Raw genomic sequence first — 26,375 nt, forward strand, 5'->3', positions numbered from 1 at the left:
CTGAAAGCTGTGCGTGGGCTGGCTTTGTCTTAATAAACCATGCCAGTGGATCAGGGTGACACACACTTCATGCTATTTGCCTCATTATCTGGTTATCAGGGAAATACCAGCTGCCATTGGCAACTGAGCTAGGCCGTCAATCAGTTCGTTCTGAGCCATGATATAAATTAAAAGATGTTGCTTAAATACTTAGTAGAGGAGTAACAGCCCCTCATCTCAAGGAGCTAGTGAAGCAGTGGCTTTTGCTACAGCTGTTGGCTGTGCTGAGCTGTGAATAATGAGAAGAATTTGGAACTTGACAGTATAGTTCAACATCAGAAACCAAAGGAGACCCCCAACAATTTGATAAGGAGGCCTGTACACTCTCTTCTCCGCTCCCATTCCATTTGGATTGTTTTTACTGGTAATTCCTTTCAAAAGCCTGGCAGGTGGGTTCTAGCTGAGAACTAGACCACCACTCTCAAACTGGTCCACATTAAGGGGGTATATTTCCTTTCCCACAGCTGCCTTGTTCACCTGCAGAGTTGTTATCAGAGCCTGGACTGGAGAGACGAGGGCCATCGCCGGCACATGTCTGCTGTATGGCTAAGTGGTTTCACATCAGGATTTGTTTTGAAGCTTAAGAGATTCTCCTTCCACTCAGTTCCCCTTCTGTTCCAAGACCCCATTGTCATGCGTTGTTCCTCTGCACTGAACCACAGGCCACTCATTCCTCCAGCATCTGTGACTTGCCACTCCCTCCCAGACACTGGGCGGAGGCACCTGGAATACAGAAATGGCTGAGATGCTTTTCCTGCTCCGAAGAGACTTCTAATCATGCTGCCTTGTATATCCTTGCCTTTGCACATGGGCCTCCTCCAGCCTAGACAGAACTTCATGCCTTCTGGGCATGGCAAATTCCAGCTAATCTTTCAAATTTCTAGTGAACCACATCTCTTCTCCCGGAAGATGAACCCACACCCTTCTCTGTGCTTCCATAGCTCTTTGGCTCTCATCTGCTAGAGCGTTTGCCATGTTGCATGAGTGATTTATTTACAAGTTCACATCCTAAAGACAGGAACTGCACATTTTTCTCTGAATCCCTGGTGCTTAACTGAGTTGATCCATGTCATGTTTACCTGCATAAAAGACAAACTTGGTACAAGAGTGTAACTGTTCCTATGTAAGGTGTGTAGGAAGGTAGAGGTGGGGATGGAACCAGATAATTATTGTGACTTTCTAATACCTCTGTTACCAGCAGGGCGAGAGATGTGTTTATAAATATCCCAACATGGAAGCCTTTAGGCTCCATGGTTTGAAAGGCCAAAGAGAGGCTCAGGGTCTTTCTCCAATTTATAAGGAGCCATTTTACTTGAAGTAAGAGTGAGTATGACCTTGAGTAACTTGAATCATGTCACCTATGGCAAGCTAATTTCTATTTTTCCCTTGAGGACTATAATTTCTTTTTCTTTTGGGGGGGAGGTTGAGGAGTGGTTATGGTTATTTTTTCACAGGTTCAAAGCTACCACGGACTAAATTCTGTGTTCTCTGAACACAGTGCAGTATTGGGGTTGGAGAGTTCAGTTATTTGTTCCTGGTACCCACTGTCTAGGACTGCTAACGGGCCTCTGACCCTGGCCCTTTGCTTCCCTTTCTCAGTAAGCTTTCCAAAAATACACTCACACTTTCTTTAGTTCTCTCCTCTATGACTCCCATATTTTTACCTCTTGCTTTGACTTTTCTCTCATTCTTGTATTTCTAATGCCTTGTGGGATAGTTCCAGTAAAATGTCCTGTTGTCCTCTCCAGCTCAGTACTTCTAAAAGTCAACTGTTTCTCTCCCAGATATACTCCATTTCCATTCATTCTGTTCTGTTAGCAGCCCTAATGGGCATTGAAATCAGAAGGTGAGGGTTAGAAGAGACAGATGTCGGTGCTCTGAGTCAGAGTACTTGGGCAGATGCAGTTCAGCACCCCGGAGAGCTCCCAGGTGGGGGCAGCTCCCTTCCTCTCAGGCCGCCCCTCTCCGGTCCAACACACATCAACCTTGGTACGGTGTGCGTCACTGGAATTCTATAGTTGTTAAAGGAACCTTATTCATTTCCCCTAGACTTAGTTCTCTGGGAACTGAGGACTTAATGGGGCTGGATTCTGTTCCTTGCTCCACCACTTACTAGACACACTACTAAAGACTAAGTTATCTAATTGCTCTGAGTCTCAGTTTCTTCATCTGTGAAGTGGAATGGCAATATCTCTATCTACTTGGTAGTGTTGTTTGTTGTGAGGGCAAATTGAAGCAGCTCATGTAAAGTCACAAGTACGCAGCACATAATATAGATTCTATAATAATAAAATTGTGACTATGATTTATTGAATCTATATTATGCGCTGCGTACTTGCGACTTTACAAGTGAGATGGCAGTGAGATGTCTCTGGGAGGTTACAGGTGGCTTCATGGGTCAGAGAAGCAAATGAATTCAGGGTGGAAGAGTCTGTCCTTTATCTAATAAGTGCTCTGGGAAACCACTTCTTTGTCCCTTAGTGTCATAATTAAGATAGCATTGGGTGCTTTGGGGTCAAAACAAATCAACCAGTTGTTGGAAAAGACGAACAGGCCCTCCTAGACTTGCAGAATAAGAGGTATCCTGCATGTGGCAAATGGGGAAACAGGCCCCAAAGAGATCTAATAATGCCCAAGGCAGCTCAGACAGTTAATAACCATAGGCAGAGGAGGACTGGGTCTCCAGGGTCTTGCTTGGCCTTTGTATGGGCTTTTGCTTCCTCCCAGTGACCTCTTTCCTCTGTAGCCTTGCAACCTCTCTATCCTTCAAAAGTCAGCTCAAATGTCACCTACCCCTCTGAGCCTTGGTTGCGTCTTCTGCGCAATGGGAGTATAATGGCCATTTGGAAGCTATGTAGAGATTAAATGTCACCGTGTGGGTAAAGAGCTCAGCTCGGGGGCAGGTATATAGTAGATGCTTGATAGGATGGTGGCTACAGGCATCCAGTGCTCTGTCTGTGTGTCTAACTCAGCTGCTGTGCTGTGAGCTCTTTGGAGGTAAGGACTCTTTCATTCATCCTCCTCCTGTTTTTACCTCTCCAGCTTTTGTCTCCCACCACGGACACTTCGACCCATACGTGGAACCTCTCAGCATTCTCTGAGCATACCGCCTGTCTCAAAGGCAAAATGTGCTTGTGTGTTGAGTGAATGCATTGATGTTTCAGCTAAACCACGGTGCATTTGACCAGCTTCCTGGTGCAGTTGCCACTGTGGACAGTCCTGAAAGAGCCTAGGTATCTGGTTAACTGGGGATGAGCTGCTGGAAGAGGTGTTGGGCATGACTTGGGCAAAAGTCATTTGATAATCCTGGTTGGGAAGAAAGTGCTACTGGAATGGAAAGTGCTACTGGAATGCTTCCGTTTCAGTTAATAAACACACTTAAAGTTTGTTTTAAACTTTAAAACAAACTTTCCCCCATTCACCGGGGCCCAGAAGAATGAGACCCAAAGAAGCAACCCAACAGCTATCTTTTATACTTTTTTAACAAGGAAACAATAAATTTGTGAGGAACTGACAAGACAAAGAAGTTTGAGCTTGAGGTAGTAAGTTAGAGAGGAAGTAACAAGATTTGTTTACATAGTCTATGAGGTTCCAAATTCTCTCTTGCTGGTAATAAGAATTTCTCCTTTCCTCTGGGTATAGAGAGGGCACCTTTCACATGGGAGATTTATTTTCTGTTCTCAGGGAGACAAAGGATGGTCAGAGCATCCCTCTTGCATTGTGTGTTTCTAATGTAACTTTAATTCAAAATAATATACCAGAGTGGTGCATTTTGGAGCAGCCTGCCCCAAACCACATCAATAATTTTGCAGAACATACTAGAGTTAATTTATAATATATAATTGATACTGCAACCCTTTTTCATAGGCTGAGTTATAGTGGAATGGATTAAGAGTCACTTAATGTGGGTATTTTGTTGTTTGTGTCACCCTTGTGAACTGGAAAGTGGAAAAAGAACATAGTGCTAACTTGGTATCTGATCTTTTCAGAGTGATTTGCCAAATAAACTGAAATTTTAATTAAAACTGCAAGCCAAGAGGTAAATCACTTTAGAAGTTTGTGAAGTTTTTCTTTTTCTCTTGGCTGGTATAATTACTACCAATAAAGATTCTTTTCAAGTGGGAAATTAGATACCAGAATAAATAACTGGAGGAGATTGCTATGGGGCATTGAAATTATGAGAGGGGCAAGGTTCTCCTCTCCTCCTGCTAACATGGGCCTTTTTTCTATAGTTCAATTGTTTGGTAACAATTCTGGTCTCATTAGAAGTCTTGTGATCAGAAGCAGAAGCAAGGTGGATGGAGGCCTCACTGCAGCTCTTCCAGCTCTAATTCATATGAGTCAATTATAATGAATGGATTTAATAAAAAATTACAATGTACTTTGGTGATTAACTCAGTGAACGACAAATGGCACGCTTACCCAGAGTATCATATTTGCAATAACCAAGAAGTGAACAGGAAAAGGAAACTTCATCGATCACAAGAATTGCTACTTTCCAGCAAAGGTTGTTAATTACTTATCCTTTTGCTATATTTATTGGCTCTATTAGTGGATGAGTAATTATTGTCTTCCTGGGAAACCCATTGGAGCCAGACGGCAACTTTATTAAATTGGAAGGCTCCTCAGAGTGCTAGTTATCCCTGTGGGATCCTCTCCGTTCAGAGTCTCCAACAACTAGGAATCTGGAGGAGGTGAGAGAGGACTGTCAGCCCATGGGCATGAAAGAAGGGGCTTCTTGAAAGTGCACTGGCTGTCAAAGCTGTTCTTACGCACGAAACTGGTGATGTGCTCTTACACCTCTGTGCCTTCCCTCACCCCGACTTGCAGCGCACTCTTTCTCTCCTTGCCCCATCACCGCTCCACCCTGTCCCCACTCTCCTAGCCTTGGCCAGATTCCTCATGCATCTGGCTGCCCTTAGTTCTGTTCTACCTCCCTTCCATTCTCCAGTCCAGTCAGATCTGGCGTAGCCCTGCTGGAGCACTTCCCTTGGCTCTCCTCTACCTGCAGAATCAAGTTCTGTCCACTTGCCCCGTGAGCCCTTCATGACCTGTCTGGGTCAATGAGACCCATCCAGCTTTATCTCCCCTACTCACCTTGGGCTGTAGGTACGTGGAACTTCTTGTGCTCTCCAGAATCCCTGCCTTGCATGCACTCTGCCCTCCACCTGATTTTTTTTTCTCCTTATCTCTGCCTGGCAAACACCTATTTCACACCCAGCTCAAATAGCCTCTCCTCAGTTCAACTTTCCTCCCATGGAGCAGAAACAGTTGTTCCTGCTGGACCATCACACAGATAATGCATCTGCCTTGACCCCAGGCTGGCTCTGGAATCCCTGGAGCCATGCTTGATTCACTACTGTTTGAGAAGAAGTGGATTTGTTGAGGGCCAACCTCTGCTTTCTCTACAGGGGGAGATGTCTGGGGACTTTTCCTCTCTGCCTCTCTCACCATGGGACTCAATTAGGTGAAGAACAATCCAGGATGCTCACTGTCACTGTAATAGGACTGTTATGCCCCCCAAAAATGGGTCTGTGATTAAAGGAGTGAGACTGATACAAAGTGAAGGTCAAGCAAAGCTTTATTTCACGCCAGGCATCAAGAATCAGACTGACTGGCCGGGGCTGCACATGTTACAGAGAGGGCGGCCTTTCTCTGTTTCACAGACTAGCTTTTAAGGCCAAAGGCCGTGTGGTTGGGCCTGGCCACGCACAAGTGGCCAATGAGATTGTAACACACAGAGAAAGCTGCACAGTGATGCTAGGTGACCGATTGAATTACAATTTACCCTATAGTAGACATTTGACCTAGCCTATCACACCTTGGTTAGAATTGGTGCCCAAAAGGCTCCCAAAGGGTAGGGCCCTTACTCCTTGGTAGCTAGGGAGACAGTATGCAACCCCCCACTGATCGGATGTCTCCACCTGGCCTGGCCCACCTTGTATTTGGGATTTGTTACCTGGGGATGGTTTCGGGGACTTGTTTTTAAGTCAGTCCCCTGGGGGAAGGGGAACAGGGACAGTTTAAGGGGAACAGGGACAGTTTAATGGAAGCCTCTGGTTAAATAGGTCCTTACAAGGACTAACTTAACTCCTTCTATGTGCCAGACTAGTCACAAACATTTTTTCACTTACATAGTTGTTTTTAATCTTCCCTATACCCTCTGTGATGGAGGCTTTGCTAGTCCTCTTTCTCAGATGTTAAAACCAAAAGCCTTAGAAGCTGGCAGGGTTGAGATTTGAACCCGGGTTCTGGAAGTCAGGTCGAGATTTGGCGTGAGTATAGGCTTTCCCCAGAGGTTAGGTGCATAAACAGGAAGACCTATATGGGTTCAAATAGCTTGGATATACCCTGTGCACCTTTAACCTTGGATTGGCCCTAGAAAACACCCCCTCCACCATCTCCTTTGGGTAATATTTTACCAGTCAGTAAGTATGGGGTGAAGGGTGTTGGGAAAATATGGAGAGAAGAAAGAAAGCTGCATTTTTTGAACACCAACTGTATATTTCGCATCATGTGCCAGGCACAGGGCTAGGTGCCTTAGATGCATTATTAATTCATCTGATAACCCAAATCACATTGTCATTATTGTTCCTGCTGAAGAAATAGGCTTGGGGTTGCCCTATGTATGGACTCCTCCCCACCCCACCCACCCCATCCAGAGATGCTGTGGTCAGGAAGCTGGCCAGTCCCTCCCCTGCATGGGGAGGCCTTTTCTTGTTAGCCCACTTTCCACAGGTAGGTGGAACCCCAGAATCTCCCTGTGGCCCCTCAGTTGGGTGGTTGGTGCTTCTCACCTGTCTGGGAAGATAGTGATGCCATTAGCTGAGATGTGAGCAAGAGAGGAGTGAGCTAGCCTGCCTCTCTCAGGCTTCAAAGAGGGGACTCCTCTTCTTTTGATATGCTCAGATTTGGCAGATGGAGTCATTTTCTATCTGGTCACACCCTTCAGCATTTGATGGATCTCCACCAGTATTTTCTTTGTCTGCTTGCTTTCCTGATTAAAGAAAAGTGTGCTATGTTTTCAGTCCATCCTTGAAGGGCAACTGCTCAATTCTTTTCTTGTCTTAACTGGTCTTCTCTGGGCTTTCTCTGGTCTATGCTCTTCCTTGAAGTGTTAACCACAGCTCTTTTTTTGCATAGATATACGTGCTCATTTTTCCCCCCACAGATTAATCCATCTACCCATCCATTCAGCTTAGTGGAGCCAAAAGAGCACAGTCTTTGGAGATAGATCAACATGACTTCAAATTCTGGGTTTGCCACTTACCAGCAACAGAATTGTATTTTTTTTTCATGTGCAAAATGGAGGCATATATGTAAGATATCTGGGACGCAATTAAGTACTGAATAAATAATAGTTATTGCATTTCTTTTAAGGATATATTAATCTTAAATTCCTTCATTCTTAGAATGCTTTCATTCTCTAAGGCACTGTTATAAACCCAAAATAGCGTATTCATTATCTACTACTGTGTAATAGATTTCTCCAAAGCTTGGCAGTGAAAACATCACACATTTATTACTCACACACTTACTGAGGATGAGGAGTCTGGAAGTGGCTTAGCTGTGGTTTTGGCTCAGGGTCTCTCATGGGGCCGCAGCCTCTGAAGACTCGATCGGGGCGGTAGGACCCACTTCCAAGTTCATTCCCACGGCTTTCAGCAGGAGGCTTTGATTTCTTCCCTCTCCCTAGGCACTCTCCATAGTGAGTGATGATGATGAGAAAGAGAGAGATGGAAGCCAGCCAGCCAGCCAGCCAGACATGCGTGTGCCCCCCCCCCCCACGCACACAGTGCACCCAAGACAGAAGCCACAGTCTCGACATTCCATCCCTTCTTCTGCTGTAGCTTCTGGTTCCATGGACCAAGCCTGTGCCAGTTGTGGGAGAAGACTACACAAGGGCCCGAGTTCCAGGAGGCAGGGATAATTGGAGACTATTTTAGAGGCTGCCCTCCACATATGGTAGGCCTGCGAGATGGTGGAGAGAATCAAGTATGTCTACCCTAAAGCCTTCTGTCTGATGGAGAGACAGGCATGTACACATTAATACCCTGCAAGGCAGTGCCTGTACTATAGGCATCGACTGAATACAGAGGGGGCACTGGAGAGAAATCCATTAGCTCTGCCCGGGGGCGTCAGCTAGGGTTTCCCAAGTGCAAGTACACTGCGGTGTTCTTATTCAAGAGCTGTCCTAATGGTGCTTGATGTTTGGTTGGCATCTTTTTTAATTGAAGTTACTCGTTGAGGTGATTTCCTTGGGCATTAAAAATAATAGGCTATCCTACATAACAGCAATTTGCTTTTTACAAAGTGCTTTCTCAGGCACTACCTCAGTCCGCATGACAGCCCAGGGAGGCGGATGGGTTTTACAGCTGTTGTTTAACTCCATCGTAGGTGAGCTAGAGCGGGGCAAGGTCAGCAGCGTGTCAAAGTCTCTGGGTGGGGTGTGGCAGGTTGAGGCTGGAGCGGTGCTCTTCCGAGCCCAAGTGAGCTGCTCTGGCTTCTACCTCTTCCTTGGATCTCCCCACAGCGATTTGGGCCTCTCATTTTAAAGCAGTAATTTGGGTCATTTCCCCCTGTAGATACATTACACATACACTTGCCCATATCAAAGCTTATTTGCCACTTTTATGCCCAATCACTTGAAAGATTTTCTTTCATGAAGAAGCTTTATGAAGAAAATCATTCACAAAGTACAGAAATGTGAATTGTGCTTTCATCAGCATTCACTGTGAAATTTCATTTTGTAAAATCCCTCAGGGGGTTTGAACTCGCTCTTTGGGCTATTTATTAGAAGGGGGACCCGGACATCAATTCCTTAAGCACAAATATGCTCAAAGGACATTTAATGGTTTCAGTTCTTGCAGGAGCCTGGCAAGTTTGTTTTAGTCCTTCTAGGTAAGAAGGAAAAGGATTTTGGGTCCACACAGGTGTATACGCTGAGGGAGAATCTTTTTTTGTGGTAAAGATGGTAGTATGTGGGGGGAGGGTGTGCTAGTTACTGTCGTTCATGTGTGACTAACAAACGTCTCATCCAGGCGAGAGAGGAAGCCTCAAAGTTTGACAACGGCACTGGGCATTAAAGTAGAGAGAAGAAATGTAAAAATAAATTAGGAGGTAAAACGGAAGACTTGCTGACCAGTTAGGTATTGGGGAGGGAAGGGAGTTATGGGTAATTCTCAGGATTATGGTTCTAATTTTCCTATGGGCCTAGGACGAATTGGACACCTGGTTAGTCATTCTCAGAGACCCGAGACAAGTATGTCAAATTGTTCCAGGTCCTAGAAATCCTTGGCGTTCTGAGGGAGATACGGGTTGCACATGAAGTACACAACAGTGTGTTGCGATAAGCATAGCAGGCGCTGAAGGGACCAGAAAGGTGATCCCTGTGGGCTGACATGGTCCTGAAGCTCTCCATGTCGTCAGAGCCAGCGCGCGGTTGTTAGTTTCCAGCCTACTTGACCTGTCAGCCACGTTCACGCCGTTCACTGTTCTCTCTGTCTTGAAACACTCTCCCCGCTGGCCTTTTATGGGTCATGCTCTCTGTCTCTCTGGTCCGTCTTCGTCTGCTCTCCACATGACCTTCTGTTTCTGCTATCCAGCTGGGGGCAGCCCTACACCATCGGCCTCTGTCTAGGTCTTCAGCCACATGTCACACTACTTTCCTCTGGTCCTCTGTACCCCAGCCATCTTGACCTGCCTTCGCTTTCCAGTGCGTCATGGTCAGTCTCACCTCTGGGCTTTTACATATTTGTTCTCTGCTTAGAATACTCTTCCTTCCTCATCTGCCTGTTCTTCTTTCCAATCTCAGCTCAAATAGCCTTTACTCAGGAGCAGGGTGACCACTCAGTTTGCTGTTCAAACTGGGATACATTTGAAAGTGGAAAACAACAACAACAACAACAACAACAACAACCCTGTATTAATATTAACACCAGGACACCAGGTGTAAAGGGGAGCTGTCCTGGGCTAATGAACATGTGGTCCCCCTACTCGGAGCAGACTTCTCTGACTTCCCAGATGTGCTGGGCTCTCTCTGGACCTCATTTCACAGCCCTTACCATAGTTTGTGGGGATACGTTGGAAGTGATTATTTGAGTCAACTCTTTCTCCCCCATGGACTGTATGCTCCATGGAAGCAGACATGTTCCCCTGTGTCCTTGCCACCTGAGACACTGCCCCACACACTAGGTTCTTAACACTTAATGAGTAAATAAATCAACGATCAACTCAGATTTGTATTGTGGAATGTACAAAGCATTTTCATTTCTATTATCTTGTTTGGTTCCTGTTGCACCTTGACATGTTTTCTCATCTCAGTCAACGGAGGACACAAAAATTTTGGTTGCTTAAGACCTCATAGTAAGTGATGGAACAAGTCTAGAACTCTCAGGTCTTTTGACCCCAAAACTAGTCCTTTTTCCAAAAGAGTTTGAAGAAGAGAAAAGGAAAGGTGACTCCTTTTAGAATTTAGAATCTAGATAACTGGGAAGATGGTGCTGACCTTAGAAAGATGGGGAGTGGGGGAGTCTGAGAAACATTGTCTATTTTCAGCTGCCCCATGAAAAGCCACGTAGCATTCCAGGCTATAGAGAGTTCAGAGTAGAGCCAGGAATGGCCCCTTACCCCCCAGGGGTAAGCAGACAGTTTCTTACTGTTGTTTTATTGTGGTGAAATATACATAACAAAAGTTATCATCTTAACTGCTTGTAAGTGTACAATTTAGTAGCCTTAAATACATTCACCTTGTTGTGCCACTATCAGTATCATCCATCTCCAGACATTTTCCATCTCCCCAAACTGAAATTCAGTACCCACTAAACAACACCTTCCCAGCCCCTGGAAACCACTGTTCTACTTTGCATCTCTATGAATTTGACTACTCTAACTACCTCGCAGTAGTGGAACCACACAACATTCCGTGTCTGATTTATTTCACTTGGCATAATGTCTTCAGTGTCTCATCTATGTTGTTCCAGGCTGAGTAATCTTACAGTGTATGGATATACCACATTTTGACTGTTGATGGACAGTTAATGGACACTTGGACTGTTTCCACCTTTGGCTGTTGTGAATAATGCTTAACATTTGGGTATCAGTATCTGTTTGAGTCCCCGATTTCAGTTCTTTTGGGTAAATACTCAGAGGTAGAATTACTGGATCATGTGACAATTTTATTTTCCACAGCAGCTTTTTACATTCCCAGTGCCTGAGGGTTCCAATTTCTCTACATCCTCATCAACACTTATTTCCTTTTTATTATTTTTTAAGCTAGCCATCCTAATGAGTGTGAAGTTGTATCTCATTGTGGTTTTGATTTGCATTTTCCTAGTGATTAGTGTTGTTGAGCATCTTTTCATGTGCTTATTAGCCATCTGTATGTCTTCTTTGGAGAAATGTCTATTCAAGTCCTTTCTTTGCCCATTTTTAAATTGTTTTTGTTGTTCTTGAGTTGTGAAAGTTTTAAAATATATTCTGAATATTAATCCCTTATCAGATTCATGATTTTCAAATATTTTCTCCTATTCCATGGACTTCCCTTTCATTCTGTTGACAAGTGTCCTTCAATGCAAAGAAGTTTTAATTTCAATGAAGTTCAATTTATTTATTTTTTCTTTTGTTTCTCTGTACTTTGTCATATCAAGAAATCATTGCCAAATTAAATATCATAAAGTTTATTCCCTGTATTTTCTACTAAGAGCTTTATAGGTTTAGCCCTTATGATTGGGTCTTTTACTTATTTTGAGTTAATATTTGTATATGGTGAAAAGTAAGGGTCCAACTTCATTCTTTTTGCATGTGGATATCCAGTTTTCCTGGCAGCAATTGTTGAACAGAATTTCCTTTCCCCATCAAATAGTCTTGTCATTCTTGTCAAAAACAATTTGACTGTATATGTCAGGGTTTAATTCTGGGTTCTGTATCCTATCCCATTAGTCTGTCTGTATTTATGCCAGTAACATCCTGGTTTTTATTAATTTATTTTTTTTATTAGAACTATTTTTGGTTCACTACAAAATTGAGCAGAAGGAACAGAGATTTCACATATGGTCACTGACCCTACATATGCATAGCCTCTCCAGCTATCAGAATCGCCTGCCAAAATGGTACATTTGTTGCAGTTGATGAACATATACTGACACATCATTATCACTCAAAGTCCATGATTTATATTAAAACTTATTCTTGGTAGTGTACCTTCTGTGGGCTTGGACAGATGAATAAATGATATGTATCCACTGTTGCGGTATTATATAGAGTGGTGTCACTACCCTGAAAGTCCTCTGTGCTTCCCCTATTCATCCCTCCCCTTACTCCTAATCCATGCTAACCACTGATCTTTTAACTGGTTCTGTAGATTTGCCTTTTCCAGAATGTCATATACTTGGAATCACACAGTATGTAGCCTTTGCAAATGGCTTCATTCATTTAGAAATACACATTTAAGATTCCTCCATGTCTTTTCTTGGCTTAAATTGCTCATTTTTTTTTAAAGATTTTATTTATTTATTTGACAGAGAGAAATCACAAGTAGTTGGAGAGGCAGGCAGAGAGAGAGGAGGAAGCAGGCTCCCTGCCAAGCAGAGAGCCCCATGTGGGACTCGATCCCAGGACCCTGAGATCATGACCTGAGCCGAAGGCAGCGGCTTAACCCACTGAGCCACCCAGGCGCCCCAAATTGCTCATTTTTTTAAGCACCGAATAATATTCCATTATCTGGGTACACCACAGTTTATCCATTTACCTACTGAGAGACATCTTGGTTGCTTCCAAGTTTTGGCAATTATTAATAAAACTGCTATAAATATTCACGTATAGATTTTTTTTCTGGGCATAAGTTTTCAACCCATTTGGGTAAATACCAAGGAACACAATTACTGGATCATATAGTAAAAGTATGTTTACTTTTTAAGAACTGTCTTCCAAAGGAGGTGTACCATTTTGCATTTCCATCAGCAATGAGTGAGAGTTCTTGTTCCTCCACACCTTTGCCAGATTTTGTGTTGTTAGTGTTCTGGATTTTGGCCATTCTAGTAGTTGTATAGTGGTATCTCATTGTATCTCATTGTTGTTTTATGCACTGTTTTGATATCTTAGCTTTATTGTAAGTTGGCATCAGGAAGCATGATAACTCCAACATTTTCTTCCTTCTCAAGATTATTTTGGTTATTTGGGGTCCCTTGAGATTCCACATGAATTTTATGATAGATTTTTATATTTCTGTAAGAAAAAAAAGTCATTTGGATTTTGATAGGGATTTCATTGACTCTGTACATTGCTTTGTGTAGTATTGACATCCTAACAATATAAAGTCTTCTAATCCATGAACATGGGATATCTTTCTACTTATGCATGTCTTCTTTAATCTCTTTCAGCAACATTTTATAGTTTTTGGCATTTAGTCTTTTATCTCCTTGTTTAAGCTAATTCCTAAGTATTTTATTCTTTTTGATGTTATTATAAATGTAACTGTTTTCTTAATTTCCTTTTTGGATCATTCATGGTTAGTATATAGAAAAGCTGATTTTTGTGTATTGATTTTTTATCCTATAATTTTTCTGAAGTCATTTATTATTTCTAACTGTATGTGTATATGTGTGTGTAACCTTTATGGTTTTCTACATATAAGATCATGTCATCTGCAAACATAATTTTACTTCTTCCTTTCCAATTTGGATACTTCCTTTCATTTTCTTGCCTTTGCTCTTACAATACTCTGTTGAATAAAAGTGGTGAAAGTGGGCATCCTTATCTCATTCTTGATCTTCAAGGAAAAGCTTTCAATCTTTTTCACCATTGAGTATGATGTTTAAGCAGTTTTTTAAAAAATCTTAAAAAAAAGGAGGGATTTTGAAGTCCTGGGACCTATTTAAAATTGTGTTTCACTGTGTTCTCAGCATCTAGCACAGTGTCTGGCACATAGCAATTATTGAATGAATGGATTTTTAAAACCCACAGTTTCTCAAAACCGAGAGAGCTGAAGGCACTGCTGAATGAAGTGTGAATTTGGGACTCATGAGGTTGGCAAGGGTTGAAGGGTAACTGTAAAGGTGATAAGGAGCCATTGGTTATCTGCGGACATGGAGCAGGTGTTGGTCCCACATTACAGGCAGCACGGTCACTTAAATCTTAGTAAACTTTGCTTGGATAGTGTGCTTTTTAGAGAAACTTCCCTGGTGAAGTTATTTTCCCCTTCCCTCTGTTAGCACTTAGCAGCTGGAAGAAAGTAACATATGCTGTATCTCTTTGTATTTATGACTACTGAATTAATAACTTCAGTCCATTGGATGCAAAGAAAACAAGTGAAATGCTATAAATTATAGATGAAAGTTGTTCATGCTAATAGAGTGTGTAACATATGCCTTACTTTGGCACAGCTTTGAAATAATGTGAATGATTTAAAGGGCTTAGTCTCTTTGCCTTCGTTTTAATTTAGAATAGTTGGAAAGCATCAAGTCACCACCATTTCATTAGTAATGCTATGCTTTTCCATTGGAACTTAAGCTCTCTCAACTTGGAGCAGACAAAAATCCTGATTAGCTGTAGTCTTAGGATGGGAAAGTCAAGTGATTGCATTCAGTGTGTTGGCATCTCTCTTCATCTGGACTTCTAACAAGCAAGTTCCAAATATGAACTGACACATCCTCACTTTTTTTCCTTTAACAAGGGTCCTCTGACTTATAGATTTAAGAAAAGGAATTCTGTAAATATAGAACTTGCTGATAACTTTGAGAGGCAGCAGGATATAGTGGATAGAGCAGGGCTTTCTGTCTCACAGAGGGATTTTTCTGGCTGCTAATAAGGAAACCCTATAGTGTGTGCAAAGAGGGGCTATATTCTAAGAATATAAGGCTGTCTTACAGGATCCAAGGACACGAGGGGCCTTGAGGCTCAGGAGGGTCTGGACCTAGGATCTAGAAGCCCTAGGAACTAAAGTCACTCAGTCTGTCACCAGGGCCGCATGGTCTCACCGCCACTTTCCTCTCTGCACCTCCTCCTTCCGTCTCTCTCATCAGCTGGGCTGCGTTCGTTTCTCTGTGCTCACAGCCAAGCACATCTGCCTGGCTCTGGCTTTTTATCACTTCCAGATCAAGGGGCAGCAGAGGCTGCCTGGCATCTCAGATTTCCAAATTCCTCGAAGAGAGAATCTGGTATGTCACCTTGAGTCAGATTACCATTCCCAGTTCGTTCATTTATTTATCCAAAAAGCTTTTCTTGAATGCCAGGAAACACTGGGGATGCAGCCTCCCTTCATGGAACGTGTGTGTTTGGGGGGGGCAGGGAAGAGAGAATGAGAGAGCGTGAGCGAGAGAGCGTGAGCTCATTTTTGCGGGGACTGATTTGGGAGTTGCAGTTTTTAGAGAAAGAGAAGTATGGCTCGGGGTTCAGATAGACCTGGGTTCAAATCCCAGTTCCTCTCCTTACCAGCTCTGTGTTACTTTGGGCATATTAGATACCTTTTTCATCCCCAATTTTCTCCCCAGTAAAATGGGAACAATTTTTTCTAGGGTAGTTAGGAGGATTAAAATGAAAGGTTAGGTGTGAAGCCATGAGTATGGTGCCTGCTACACAGAGTCAGAATGCCACCCCTCCCTGATCGTGACCTTGAGCAAGTTCTTTAACCTGCCTGAGATGGTTTCTTCACCTATAAAATGAGAAAGGCTTTCATCTACTTCACGTGCTTATTATGAGCATTACGTCATGTGATATGCACCAGGTCACGGGGAATGTGTATGTAACAGCCAGCCAGGATGATAGTTGCTCCTCTAGTTCTTGTTAATCGTCACAGTTTTTTCCCCTCTGTCTTCTAGTTCCCATTTGGCCGACGCTTGCCTTGTGACATCTACTGGCATGGAGTTTCATTTCACGACAATGACATATTCTCCGGCCAAGTGAACAAGTTTCCAGGTATCTGCTGTTATTGTTGGCATCATAAAATGTTTCTAGGCTGTGTGAGGGCACTCTCTTTTACAAAAACAAGGTGGCATTTTGAGCTCAGACTCAAGGACTCTTCATTGGGACTTGCTGCCTTTACCACTGTGGCGCCCTGACCTTGGGAGGGAAGCTAAGTAACGCAGAGGTCATCAGGTTTGGACCCACCAACCGATTAAGGACTGGAGGTTCAAAAATAAAAAGATAGGCTTTCCTGGACTAATTTCACCAGTGGAAGAACATGATCTTCACCCTTCTGAGTTATACTATGAAGGTATAATGAGGAGACTATGTTCTCAAAACGAAAAAAAAAAAAAGACCACTTCACATAAATTATTTGCCAGGAACAGAAGTACTAAAATTCTAGGAATATGCCACAAAAATGAGGTTAGCAGCTTCTGCTTTCTTTACATATCATCCCTGGAGGTACCATTTTAAAAACCAGATACACCAGTCTCCGTGTTGGGAACGGCAGGCTGAGACAGTGCCTATCTTAGACCTCGGGACCTTATCCCAGTGAGGCTTTCCTGTAGGGGGACTCGTTCCGTGAAGGTGTCAGAGCCAACACTTTACAACTCCTCCTCCCTCCGTCCCCAGCCTCCCCATATACCTTTCCACTTTATTCTGAATCTCTGCCACCCTCTTCTGCTATGAATTGCTATTCATTATTTTTAAAGGCTCCGTGAGGAGGTTGGGTAAGGTGAGTGGGTGTGTCCCCGGGGGAAGGAACATTTGGCCCAGTGGGGGTGGCAAAGGCAGCCAGAGGGTCTTTCTCTTATATTCAGAAATGTTAACATAATATGCACAAACCATATTATAATATGATAGTAAATAAATTTTTAATTTTTTAAAAAGATTTTATTTATTTATTTCACAGAGATCAGAAGTAGGCAGAGAAGCAGGCAGAGAGAGAGAGGAGGAAGCAGGCTCCCCGCTGAGCAGAGAGCCTGATGTGGGGCTTGATCCCTGGACCCTAGGATCATGATCTGAGCTGAAGGCAGAGGTTTTAACCCACTGAGCCACCCAGGCGCCCCAGATAGTGAATAAGTTTTTTAAAAAGGGCGTCACCCTGAATTCGGTCCCTCATTTAACAAACAACAATGTGAATATTTCTGTATTTCCTCCCTAAACTTAACCATATTTTTGTATCGCTTTTATACGGTTGCAGTCAGAGTGTAGTTGCCTAAATACAAGTGTTTTCTCCTAGTGTGATATCATTTATGCTTATTTTTAAAATGAAATTCCGTTTACCCTTTTTCTAGGGGGCTTTGGGCTCAACTGGGAGAACATGTGACTCTTGATCTCAGGGTCAGGAGTTTGAGCCCCATGGTATGCATAGAGTTTAACTAAAAAAGAATTTACTCTCTTTCTTTGGCATTCCATGCCATGTCCTTAAGAAACCATGTCTCAGAAAACCCAGTAGCCGGGGCGCCTGGGTGGCTCAGTGGGTTAAGCCTCTGCCTTCAGCTCAGGTCATGATCTCAGGATCCTGGGATCGAGCCCCACATCGGGCTCTCTGCTCAGCAGGGAGCCTGCTTCCTCCTCTCTGCCTGCCTCTCTGCCTGCTTGTGATCTCTGTCTGTCAAATAAATAAAATCTTTAAAAAAAAAAAAAAAAAGAAAGAAAGAAAAAAAGAAAACCCAGTAGCCGTACATGATACGCTGGCGAGTTACGCCATGTCCACTGGGGGCAGGGGGGTTCAATTAAGTGTTCAGACTTTCATGGGCCTCACTTGGCTCAGATTCACTTCTAAGGTCATAGGGCAGGAAACATGGCCTGCCAGCCAGTCAGGTCAGGCATTTCTCTCCAGCGATGTCTTTGCATGGGTGCCAGAGGCTAGACTCCCCCCTCAAGCAAAAGCTCGGAAGTGTAGGGAGACAAGACCTACATTGGTGGACGTGGGTCTGTCTTGGCTTAGACACCCCTCAAGAGCTTTATCTCACAACGCTTCTCCAAAGCATAGCTTCCAGGGCCCCCAGCAGGGTCCTGCTGAGTTACGAGCATCCTTACATCAGGCAAGCCTGGGGCTACGGCTTCCTACCAGGTATTTATGCAATTTGCCCATCAGGGATCATTTCCACCATATGCTTTGTCATCTGGTAACATGGCTAACTTTTCTACCTTTATTGGTTTCTGGGGGGACCAGAGCTAGAAAATTAACCCACAGTTAGAGAAGAGGGAGGGTTCTGTTGGAGAGCAAGAAGGATTCTGGTAGCCCGGGTTCTTGCACACACAGTTCAATGGGATAACTATTCTTTTCTGTCTTGCTGCTCATAAAAGGTGATTTTTTGATGCCCCTCAAAGGACTTACTGGGGTCCTGGGAGAAGGTAATTTGAAAGAGAACAGTTCTTTCAATGAGGACAGTGTTCCTTAGACATGAATCCTCGAATGAGGCTTCATTTATGTTTTCCCCTCTTTGCTTGTGCCTCATCTCATGACTGTGAGTAAAAAGAAGTCATAGCTATGGCTCTCCTTTTGGAACACAAATTAGAGAAAAACACCCTCAAAGGACTAGTTTCATTAAAGGACTAGTTTCATCATCAAAAATGATAGAAGAATATTCATGCCAAAGAAGCAAGTTCGCTCTAGCCTGCATCCCACATACCAGTGACTGGAACATATAATTTTCCACTTTACCAACAGCAATTAATTAGTTCTAATGACAAAGCAGGCTCTCGAACCTCTAGGCAGAGAGGCAATGTGGCTCCATCCTCTCCCTATGGAAGACAGCAATTCTTCGCTATGACATGATTCCAGAAGGGCCTGTCTTTTGGCTCTAGTTTGGGTCCAGGCTTATCTTCTGTCTCTCCTGTATCCCCTTATCCTAGCAGTGTGTCTCTTATGCTAGTAAGTTTGCCTGAATGTGGCAGACAGCTCTAAATGCAACCCATGCTGAAGAAACTGAAAACTTCTGGAGATGCATATGGAAGCGAGTTATTTTGTTTGTGTCAGCACATTAGATTTTAGCCACTTTTCTATGACGAGATCCTCCAAGATGGGTTATTATGTCTTAACATGATGAATTAAGACTTTCTATAAAAATAATCTGATTTGGATACGTCTTTGCTTTAGAGAAGTCCCAAACTGTCAATTCTCAGCCCCCAAGCCACAGTTTTTTGCTGACTTTCAGGGTCTGAGATGTGTGGCGGCCCACGGCAGGGGCGGGGAGGGGACGTTCTGGCAGAGAGGGAGAGGGCCCCTGCCAGGAAGGTCCCGGACAGCTGGCGTGCGGTCAAGCACTCGCTGTGCTGCGTGGAGGGTACAAAGACAAGGAGAGAGGCATGTAGGGAGAGAAGTCAGATACAAATTAAGTGCCAGACAGAGGAAATCTGGGGTGCCCTAGGGGCTTGGAATGAGAACACATGACCCAACCCAGATCTGCCTGGGGGACAAACAGGGTGAGAGACCCAGGAGAACATATGAACTGAGCCTCCAGGGCTGGACGGGCCTGACCTCCCTCCAAAATGTAGGAGCAGAGTTGGCACAAAGACTTAGGGTGTTTACTGCTCATTCGGCGAAGGGCAGGTGGCCTGTGATGGTGACAAAGGGTCAGGTGTGAGAGGGGCCATGGAAGCGAGATAAGCAGGGACCTATGGATAGCATCCTTACAGTCTGAAGGTCGTGGGAGCCACTGAGACATTGTTAGGCCAGAGAGCGACATGGGCCAGCTTGCATTTTTGAAAGGCCCGCCAGAGGGATGCATTGGAGGTGGTGGAAGGGCAGAGGCAGGAGACCGAGAGTTCAGAGGATGTTGCAGGATCCAGGCAAAAGATGAACTCCTCAGCGGCACTGGGACCAAGAGAAGAGGATGGATCCGGAAGTAGTTACTTGTCATTGGGTGGTTGGAATGTTCTTTTGCCAAAAGTCATTGTTTTCACTGGTGTTTGGATTGAATAGGACTCTCGACATAGCTCAGATTTTGTTTTGTTTTTGTTTTTGTTTTAAATTGGCTTAAACCGGTCTGTGTGGTAAGTCCCAGGATCAGACTGTTACCCTCTCGCCTAGCTTCACAGGGCTGGAGACCCACCAGGCTTGGAGACTCCGGGGTAGCAGAGAGAAGAACCCAGGCCCAGGAGCGGTGGGAGGCAAGTTCCTGGTGTGGGAAGCTCCAAGCTGAGTTAGGGCATTTTCCCAGTTGAGAGGGGACCTGCCACCATAGGGACATCTGGGAACAGACCCGTTGAGAACCCCAGGTAGGCGGTGAGCCTCAAAAGAACCTGTAAGTAGGCAGCGGGAGGGCAGGCACCAGGCTCAGGTCCTAAGTAGGAAGACCCTATCCATGCTGGGTAGCTTGGGTGAACAGGGAGGAACACAGGCGGGAACAAAGCAAAGCCATTGCGGAGGCAGCTACTCAGGCACCAGGAGCAAAAGACAGGTCACCAAATTCCAGGGCGAAGCAATCAGAAAGCCTCAGAAAGACAGTTGAAATCCTCCTTATCTAACTGGAGTACAAAGTCAAGGTCAAAGACTGCCTTGTTCCCAATCTCCAGGGGAGCTGATGGTTAGACCTAGAGCTTGCGGCCCAGGTCAGAGTGTGTCCCAAAGCCTAGGGCCAGGGTCATGGGAAGGGGTCAGGTGCTGCAGTAGCAGGGAGAAGGCGGCAGAGCCTGCCAGTGACCTCTCTTTTCACATATTTGCTCCGGGGACATGTGCTCTGGGTCAGCTAGAAACCTAGCTACTCTCGCCAGCTTCTTCCTGAGAGCCGATGACACCCCCACTTCTGTCTCTGAGCCACCACCAGAAGCCAGGATGGCAGCAGCTTCCATGTGGGGTGGAGGGAGTGGTCGGGTGGGAACACAGCCTAGATATGGTGGTAGAACAAAGGTTTTGGTGGTAATTGGATCGACAGAGGTCTACACTGGGGCCTCCTGGAGACAGGCATTTAGGCAGAGGATGGGGGTGAGTTGGCCAGAGCCTGTGGGTCAGAACGGTCTGGGAAAAGTAGCTGTTGGATTTCAGGGAGTCTCCGGAGTTGGCTGTTTTCAGCAGAGAACTACCTGGAGACTGGCACAAAAGCACACTTGGGAGCAGAACTGTCACCTGCTGGAGGACTTAGGATCCACAGTACAGAAGGAGCCATTCAGCTTTCAAATGATTATGTGTTCCATTTCCTGAACATTGATTTTTTTTCCCCTTTTCTTGTTTCTTTTCTCCTCTCCTCTCTCATTTCCTTTCCTTTCCTTTTCTTTCTTTTAGAGAGGGAGAGGGAGGGGCAGAGGGAGAGAGAGAATCACAAGTGGGCACCACGCCCAGTGTGGAACCCGATGCAGGGCTGGATCTCACGACCTGAGCCGAAATCAAGAGTCAGACACTTAACTCTGACTGAGCCACCCAGGCGCCCCTGGACATGGATTTTCACAAAACTTTTCTGGAGCATTCAAGCCACACTTATACTCATACCCCTCCTGTCCATGTTGTGTGAGTCTGTCTAACCTGCTGAGGGGTTTCTAAGAAACAGGGGTTTCTTCCCCTGTCACAAGGTCCTTGAAGTGTAGAAAGTAGCACAACGGTCAGGAGGCTTCATCTACTTGGTGTAAGGTGCTGTATTATAGTTGGTTATGAAGGATTTCAGTCTAGTATGATAATAAACTGTTGTCAATGAAAAGGAAAAAGCTTCAAAAACAGTTGAAGTTTTTGTTTTGTGTATTTGGTGTTTAGCTCCAGTGTTTATAACTCAAAAATTCTAATTTGGAGGGGACCAAAAGGAAACTTCTAGAATTTTCTGGGTTCGTACTTATTTCTTAGGAAGCTCATAAGAGTGTCCTCAGTGAGTTTTCTTTAATATTGAAGAGTTCACATCAGAGCAGAGTTTATTAGTGCTTTTCAAGCTCCTTTATTTCTTATTTAATTCTTCTCTCTATCCTTCTAAACAAGAACCAAGAAGCTGGGCACTGACATCTTAAATCTGTGATCTTCAGATTTATTGCTTTTTTTAATATGCTGAGGGAAGCAAGAAATAGGTTATTAAAACCTTCATTCTCAAGTGTTCACCCTTCACTTCCTGAACATGGGAATTTCAAGAAATCTCATTTGTTCTGATTGTGCCCATTTGGAATGTGTGATAATTCGGACATGCCAGGCTGACACGAAACTTTCTGCTTTCTGTTAAAAATAACTTGGCTAAGCCAGTTCCTTGTGTCAGTGATGGCACTATGTTGCCTTTCTCAAGGTGAAGGCCAGTTCTCGTCTCCATTTTCAGTGGTGATATTTACCTAAGAGATAAGTATCCTAAAACTTAAAAGAATTTTTACCTATTTGCTTAAAATTTGCTAAGGTTATACAGTTTCTTCTCTTGTCTGAGTTCTTAAAGATGTTCTAAGAAAAAAAAAATCCACCGTGTTTTAAAAATGTTTTATAAGTGAGTCATTTTAATCCCCTCTGGGCAAATTAATGGGGCCTTATCAATGTTATTGTCAGTACTTACAACTGAAGAACTCCTACAGATTCCATTTTCTCCCCTGAAACTATAAATTATGCTGTGATATCCTTTCTGCTTTCTGTCCTTATTTCAAGGAGACAGATTTTATGCTGAAAGCTGTGTATTTTTCTATTTTATACCTTGAATACTCATGAAAGATTAAAATAAAGCAACTTAATTAAGTTTCTCATAATGTAAGCAGAGTCCACTAGATGATATTCTTGAGGGTATAAAATGGAAGCAGTCCTCGAAGTATGGATGGTGGCCCCAAATTAAAGAGGACATTAAATTTTAAGTGCAAGATGTAAATGCCTGTCTTTATCTATTATCAAGGGGACTAACCAAGAATGGAATAATAAACTAGCTGAAAACCCATTTCTTCCAACTGATGCTTCATTTTTTTTTTTAAAGATTTTATTTATTTATTTGACAGACAGAGACCACAAGTAGGCAGAGAGATAGGCAGAGAGAGAGGAAGGGAAGCAGGCTCCCCACCGAGCAGAGAGCCGGATTCGAGGCTCGATCCCAGGACCCGGGGATCATAACCTGAGCCGAAGGCAGAGGCTTTAACCCACTGAGCCACCCACCCAGGCGCCCCTGATGCTTCATTTTTATAAGGAGGAAAAAAAACCCAGGCATTTGATAAGGAGGAAAAACTCTCTATTACCTCCAGTTTTTCATTAATCTGGTAGGTCTTTCCAAACCATGATTCCCCTCTGTGGGAAACAGCTCCTATCTGTCTGCAAAAGCAAATATGTCGGGTGGGCGGATTTCAAAGTCCCTGATCATGGCTGTCTTACAGTTAGCGGCTCTCTGCTGTTCAAACCTCACAGCTTCTCTTCTCCCTAGGCATGACGGAGATGGTGCGTAAAATTACTCTGAGCAGAGCCGTGAGAATCATGCAGAATCTCTTTCCTGAGGAGTACAACTTCTATCCTCGCTCTTGGATTCTGCCTGACGAGTTCCAGCTCTTTGTTGCTCAGGTAGACGACACTCTGTCCCCGGAACCCTTGAATTATGTCATGGTTGCAACTGTGTCCTGGAAGCTGGGTCCTGAGTCCTGTGTGCTGGGAGCTAGGGTGGGTAGCGGGGGGCAGGGGGTGTCCTTGGGAAGCTGCGGCTAGCCAAGGGAGTGTCCCAACAGTACACGGTGTGTCCCAACAGTACACTTGCTGTGAATAGGCGGGGTGACAGGTAGGCAAGCGGAAGAAGTGCATCTTGACACGAAGAGACTGGCCTGGGGCTGAGATTGGGAGCGGGGTCATGGAGCCGGTGTTCGGAAAGTGAGGGAGACAGGGCTGGAGCAGGTGGCCGAGCCCATCAGCAGACTGGGACCGTTCAGGCGAATCCAGGGTGGTCTCCCCGGCTTCCTGTGGTGTGAAATGTGGGAGTCGGGCTCTGTTTCAAGGCTCTGGAGGAGTCTGATACACTGTGGAGGTGGCCTGGGGGAACCGTTTAAGTGTCCTGCTTTAAATCTGTTCCGGACTCCATTTTCTAATCGCCCATTCCATATCAAAGCAAAATGTTTGAGCATGAAATACTTTGGGGCCTTCACCACTGTTTGAGACAGTACCAGTAGGGAAACTGAATTGAGGATTGCCATTTTTCATTTAGGACTCTTTTCAAAGCCTTTGCCTGTGGGTTCCACAGTCCATACCACACCTCTGAGGGTAACTGTACAACACATGCCGATCTTATTGTGATGCGATAGGGTTCATACCATTTACTGGCCCTACTGTGTTCTGGGCGTTGTGCCAGAAGCTTAATGTTATTTCTTTCAATCCTTACAGCAATCTTGTCAAGTCAGTTGTATTATAATCCCATTTTGTGGATGAGGAAACAGACTTTGATAAGCAAGGGTGACTTGCTGGAGAAGTGAAATTTAACCTAGAGCTGATTTCAAGACCTATGGATTTTTTTTTTTTAAGATTTTACTTATTTATTTGAGAGGGAAAGAGAGAGTGAGAGTATGAGCAGGTGGGAGTGGTAGAGGAAGAAGGAAACTCCCCGTTGAGCAGGGAGCCTGATCCGGAGCTTGACCTTGGCACCATAACCTGAGCTCAAGGCAGATGCTTAACCCATTGAGCCACCGAGGCACCTCAAGTCCTTTGCTTTTTTTTTTTTTTTTTTAAAGATTATATATATATTTGTCATAGAGAGAGGGAGTACAAACAGGGGAAGCAGCAGGCAGAGGGAGAAGCGGGCTCTCCGCTGAGCTAGGAGCCTGATACGGGACTTGATCCCAGGTCCCTGGGATCATGACCTGAGCTGAAGGCTGACGCTCAACAGACTGAGCCACCCAGGCATCCCACGTCCTGTGCTTTTTATCAGCTGTCTTATTGCCTGTGTGTTGCTTTGGTTTTAATATTAAATGATAAAACTTGTAATAAAATGATGATTTATTAAGTACACACAAAAAAACTTGAAGTGGTAATTTTTAAAAATGAAGCTCTCTGTGGAGTGGTGGTCATATGGGTTTATACATTTCTTAAAATTCATCTGATTATTAACCTAAAATGCATTGTATTGCATGCAAATTATGCTTCAGTAAATTAAAAAAAAACACAAACTCTCGGTGGCTTCTCATACTCATCCCTCAATTTCCCACGTCTGTGACTCTGCTCATATCCTTGTCCCTGTGTGGAATATCTTGCTGTCCCATTTCCACAACTCTATGTCTAACTATCCCGTGAATTTAAATGAGATACCGGTCAACTGTGCCTTCAAAATCAGATACGTGAGAACTTTTCCATCAACCCCTAAGTTCCTCTTGTGCCTCCTTGCAGTCCGTTCCTCAACTCCCCCAGCCCAGGCAACCACTGGTCGGTCTGTATTCTCATTCGAGATTTGTTTTGCCTGTAAAGGAATCATTCATATATATATCTCACATCACACACTTGAGTCTTTGTTTCTCTTTCTGAATTACATTTTTGAGATTCATCTTTGTTGTATAGTTTAGCCCTTTGTATTGGTGAGTAATATGCCATCGTATGAATTTGCTTTTCCATTTCCCACTTGATGGGCATTTGAGTCATCCCCAGTTTGGGGGTTTTATAAATAAAATGGCCATGACTGATCACATGCAAGTCATTGATTGAAAACCATTGATCACATTGCATGTGATCAAATGTTTTCATTTCTCTTGGGTAAAACCTACGAGTAGAATTTTTGGATCATATGGTATATGTATGTTTAACCTATAAGAACTTGCCGAACTTTTTTTCCAAAGTGGTTATACACCGTCACCAACAGTGTGTGAGAGTTCTGTTTGTTCCACATCATCGCCAAGCCTTAGTATTGTTAGTTTTTTGAATTTTAGACATTCTGGGAGATGGGTAGTTGTGTCTCCCTGTGGATTTAATTTATACCTCCCCTATGACCAGATGTTGAGCATCTTTTCATATACCTTTTGGCCATTCGAATGTCTTCTTCTGTTGAGTGTATAGTCAAACTTTTGCTCATTTCTCTGGGCATTTTATTTTTTAAGTTGTAGGTTCCTTATATATTCTAGGTACAAGTCTTTTATTTGTGTATTATGAATATTTTCTCCCTCTTTTCATGTTTTAACTCTGCCTTTTGAGGAATAAATGTTTTTAATTTTGGTGAAGTTGAACTTACCATTTTTTTTCTTTTATAGTTTGTGCTTTTGTGTGATATCTAAGGCATCTTTGACCAATTAAAGTGAAGGTTTTATACTGTTTTTTCTTTCTAGAGGTTTGTTAGTTCTAATGTTTGCATTTAGGTTTATGATTCATTTCTTTATTTTTTTTATTTTTAGAGATTTTATTTATTTATTTGACAGAGATCACAAGTAGGGAGAGAGGCAGGCAGAGAGAGAGGGAAGCAGGCTCCCTGCAGAGCAGAGAGTCTAATGCGGGGCTCAATCCCAGACCTGAGCTAAAGGCAGAGGCTTAACCCACTGAGCCACCCAGGTGCCCCTTTATGATTCATTTCAACTTAGTTTCCGTGTCTGGAATTTAT

At 43.8% G+C, this 26,375-nt stretch overlaps 1 protein-coding gene across 3 annotated transcripts in view; it reads left to right on the top strand.

The window, feature by feature from the left end:
• Positions 1-26,375, top strand: part of TTLL11 (tubulin tyrosine ligase like 11) — a 225,520-nt gene that overhangs the window by 31,650 nt on the left and 167,495 nt on the right. For 2 of the 3 annotated variants that reach the window (XM_032306850.1, XM_032306851.1), the window contains exons 2-3: positions 15,855-15,951; positions 23,244-23,377. The exons of the other annotated variant lie outside the window; for it this stretch is intronic. In XM_032306850.1, coding sequence (XP_032162741.1) covers positions 15,855-15,951; positions 23,244-23,377 — 231 coding nt within the window. The remainder of the gene's footprint in view (positions 1-15,854; positions 15,952-23,243; positions 23,378-26,375) is intronic. 3 annotated transcript variants of the gene reach the window in all.

Source organism: Mustela erminea, chromosome 12, assembly GCF_009829155.1.
Source record: "Mustela erminea isolate mMusErm1 chromosome 12, mMusErm1.Pri, whole genome shotgun sequence".
Taxonomy (NCBI): domain Eukaryota; kingdom Metazoa; phylum Chordata; class Mammalia; order Carnivora; family Mustelidae; genus Mustela; species Mustela erminea.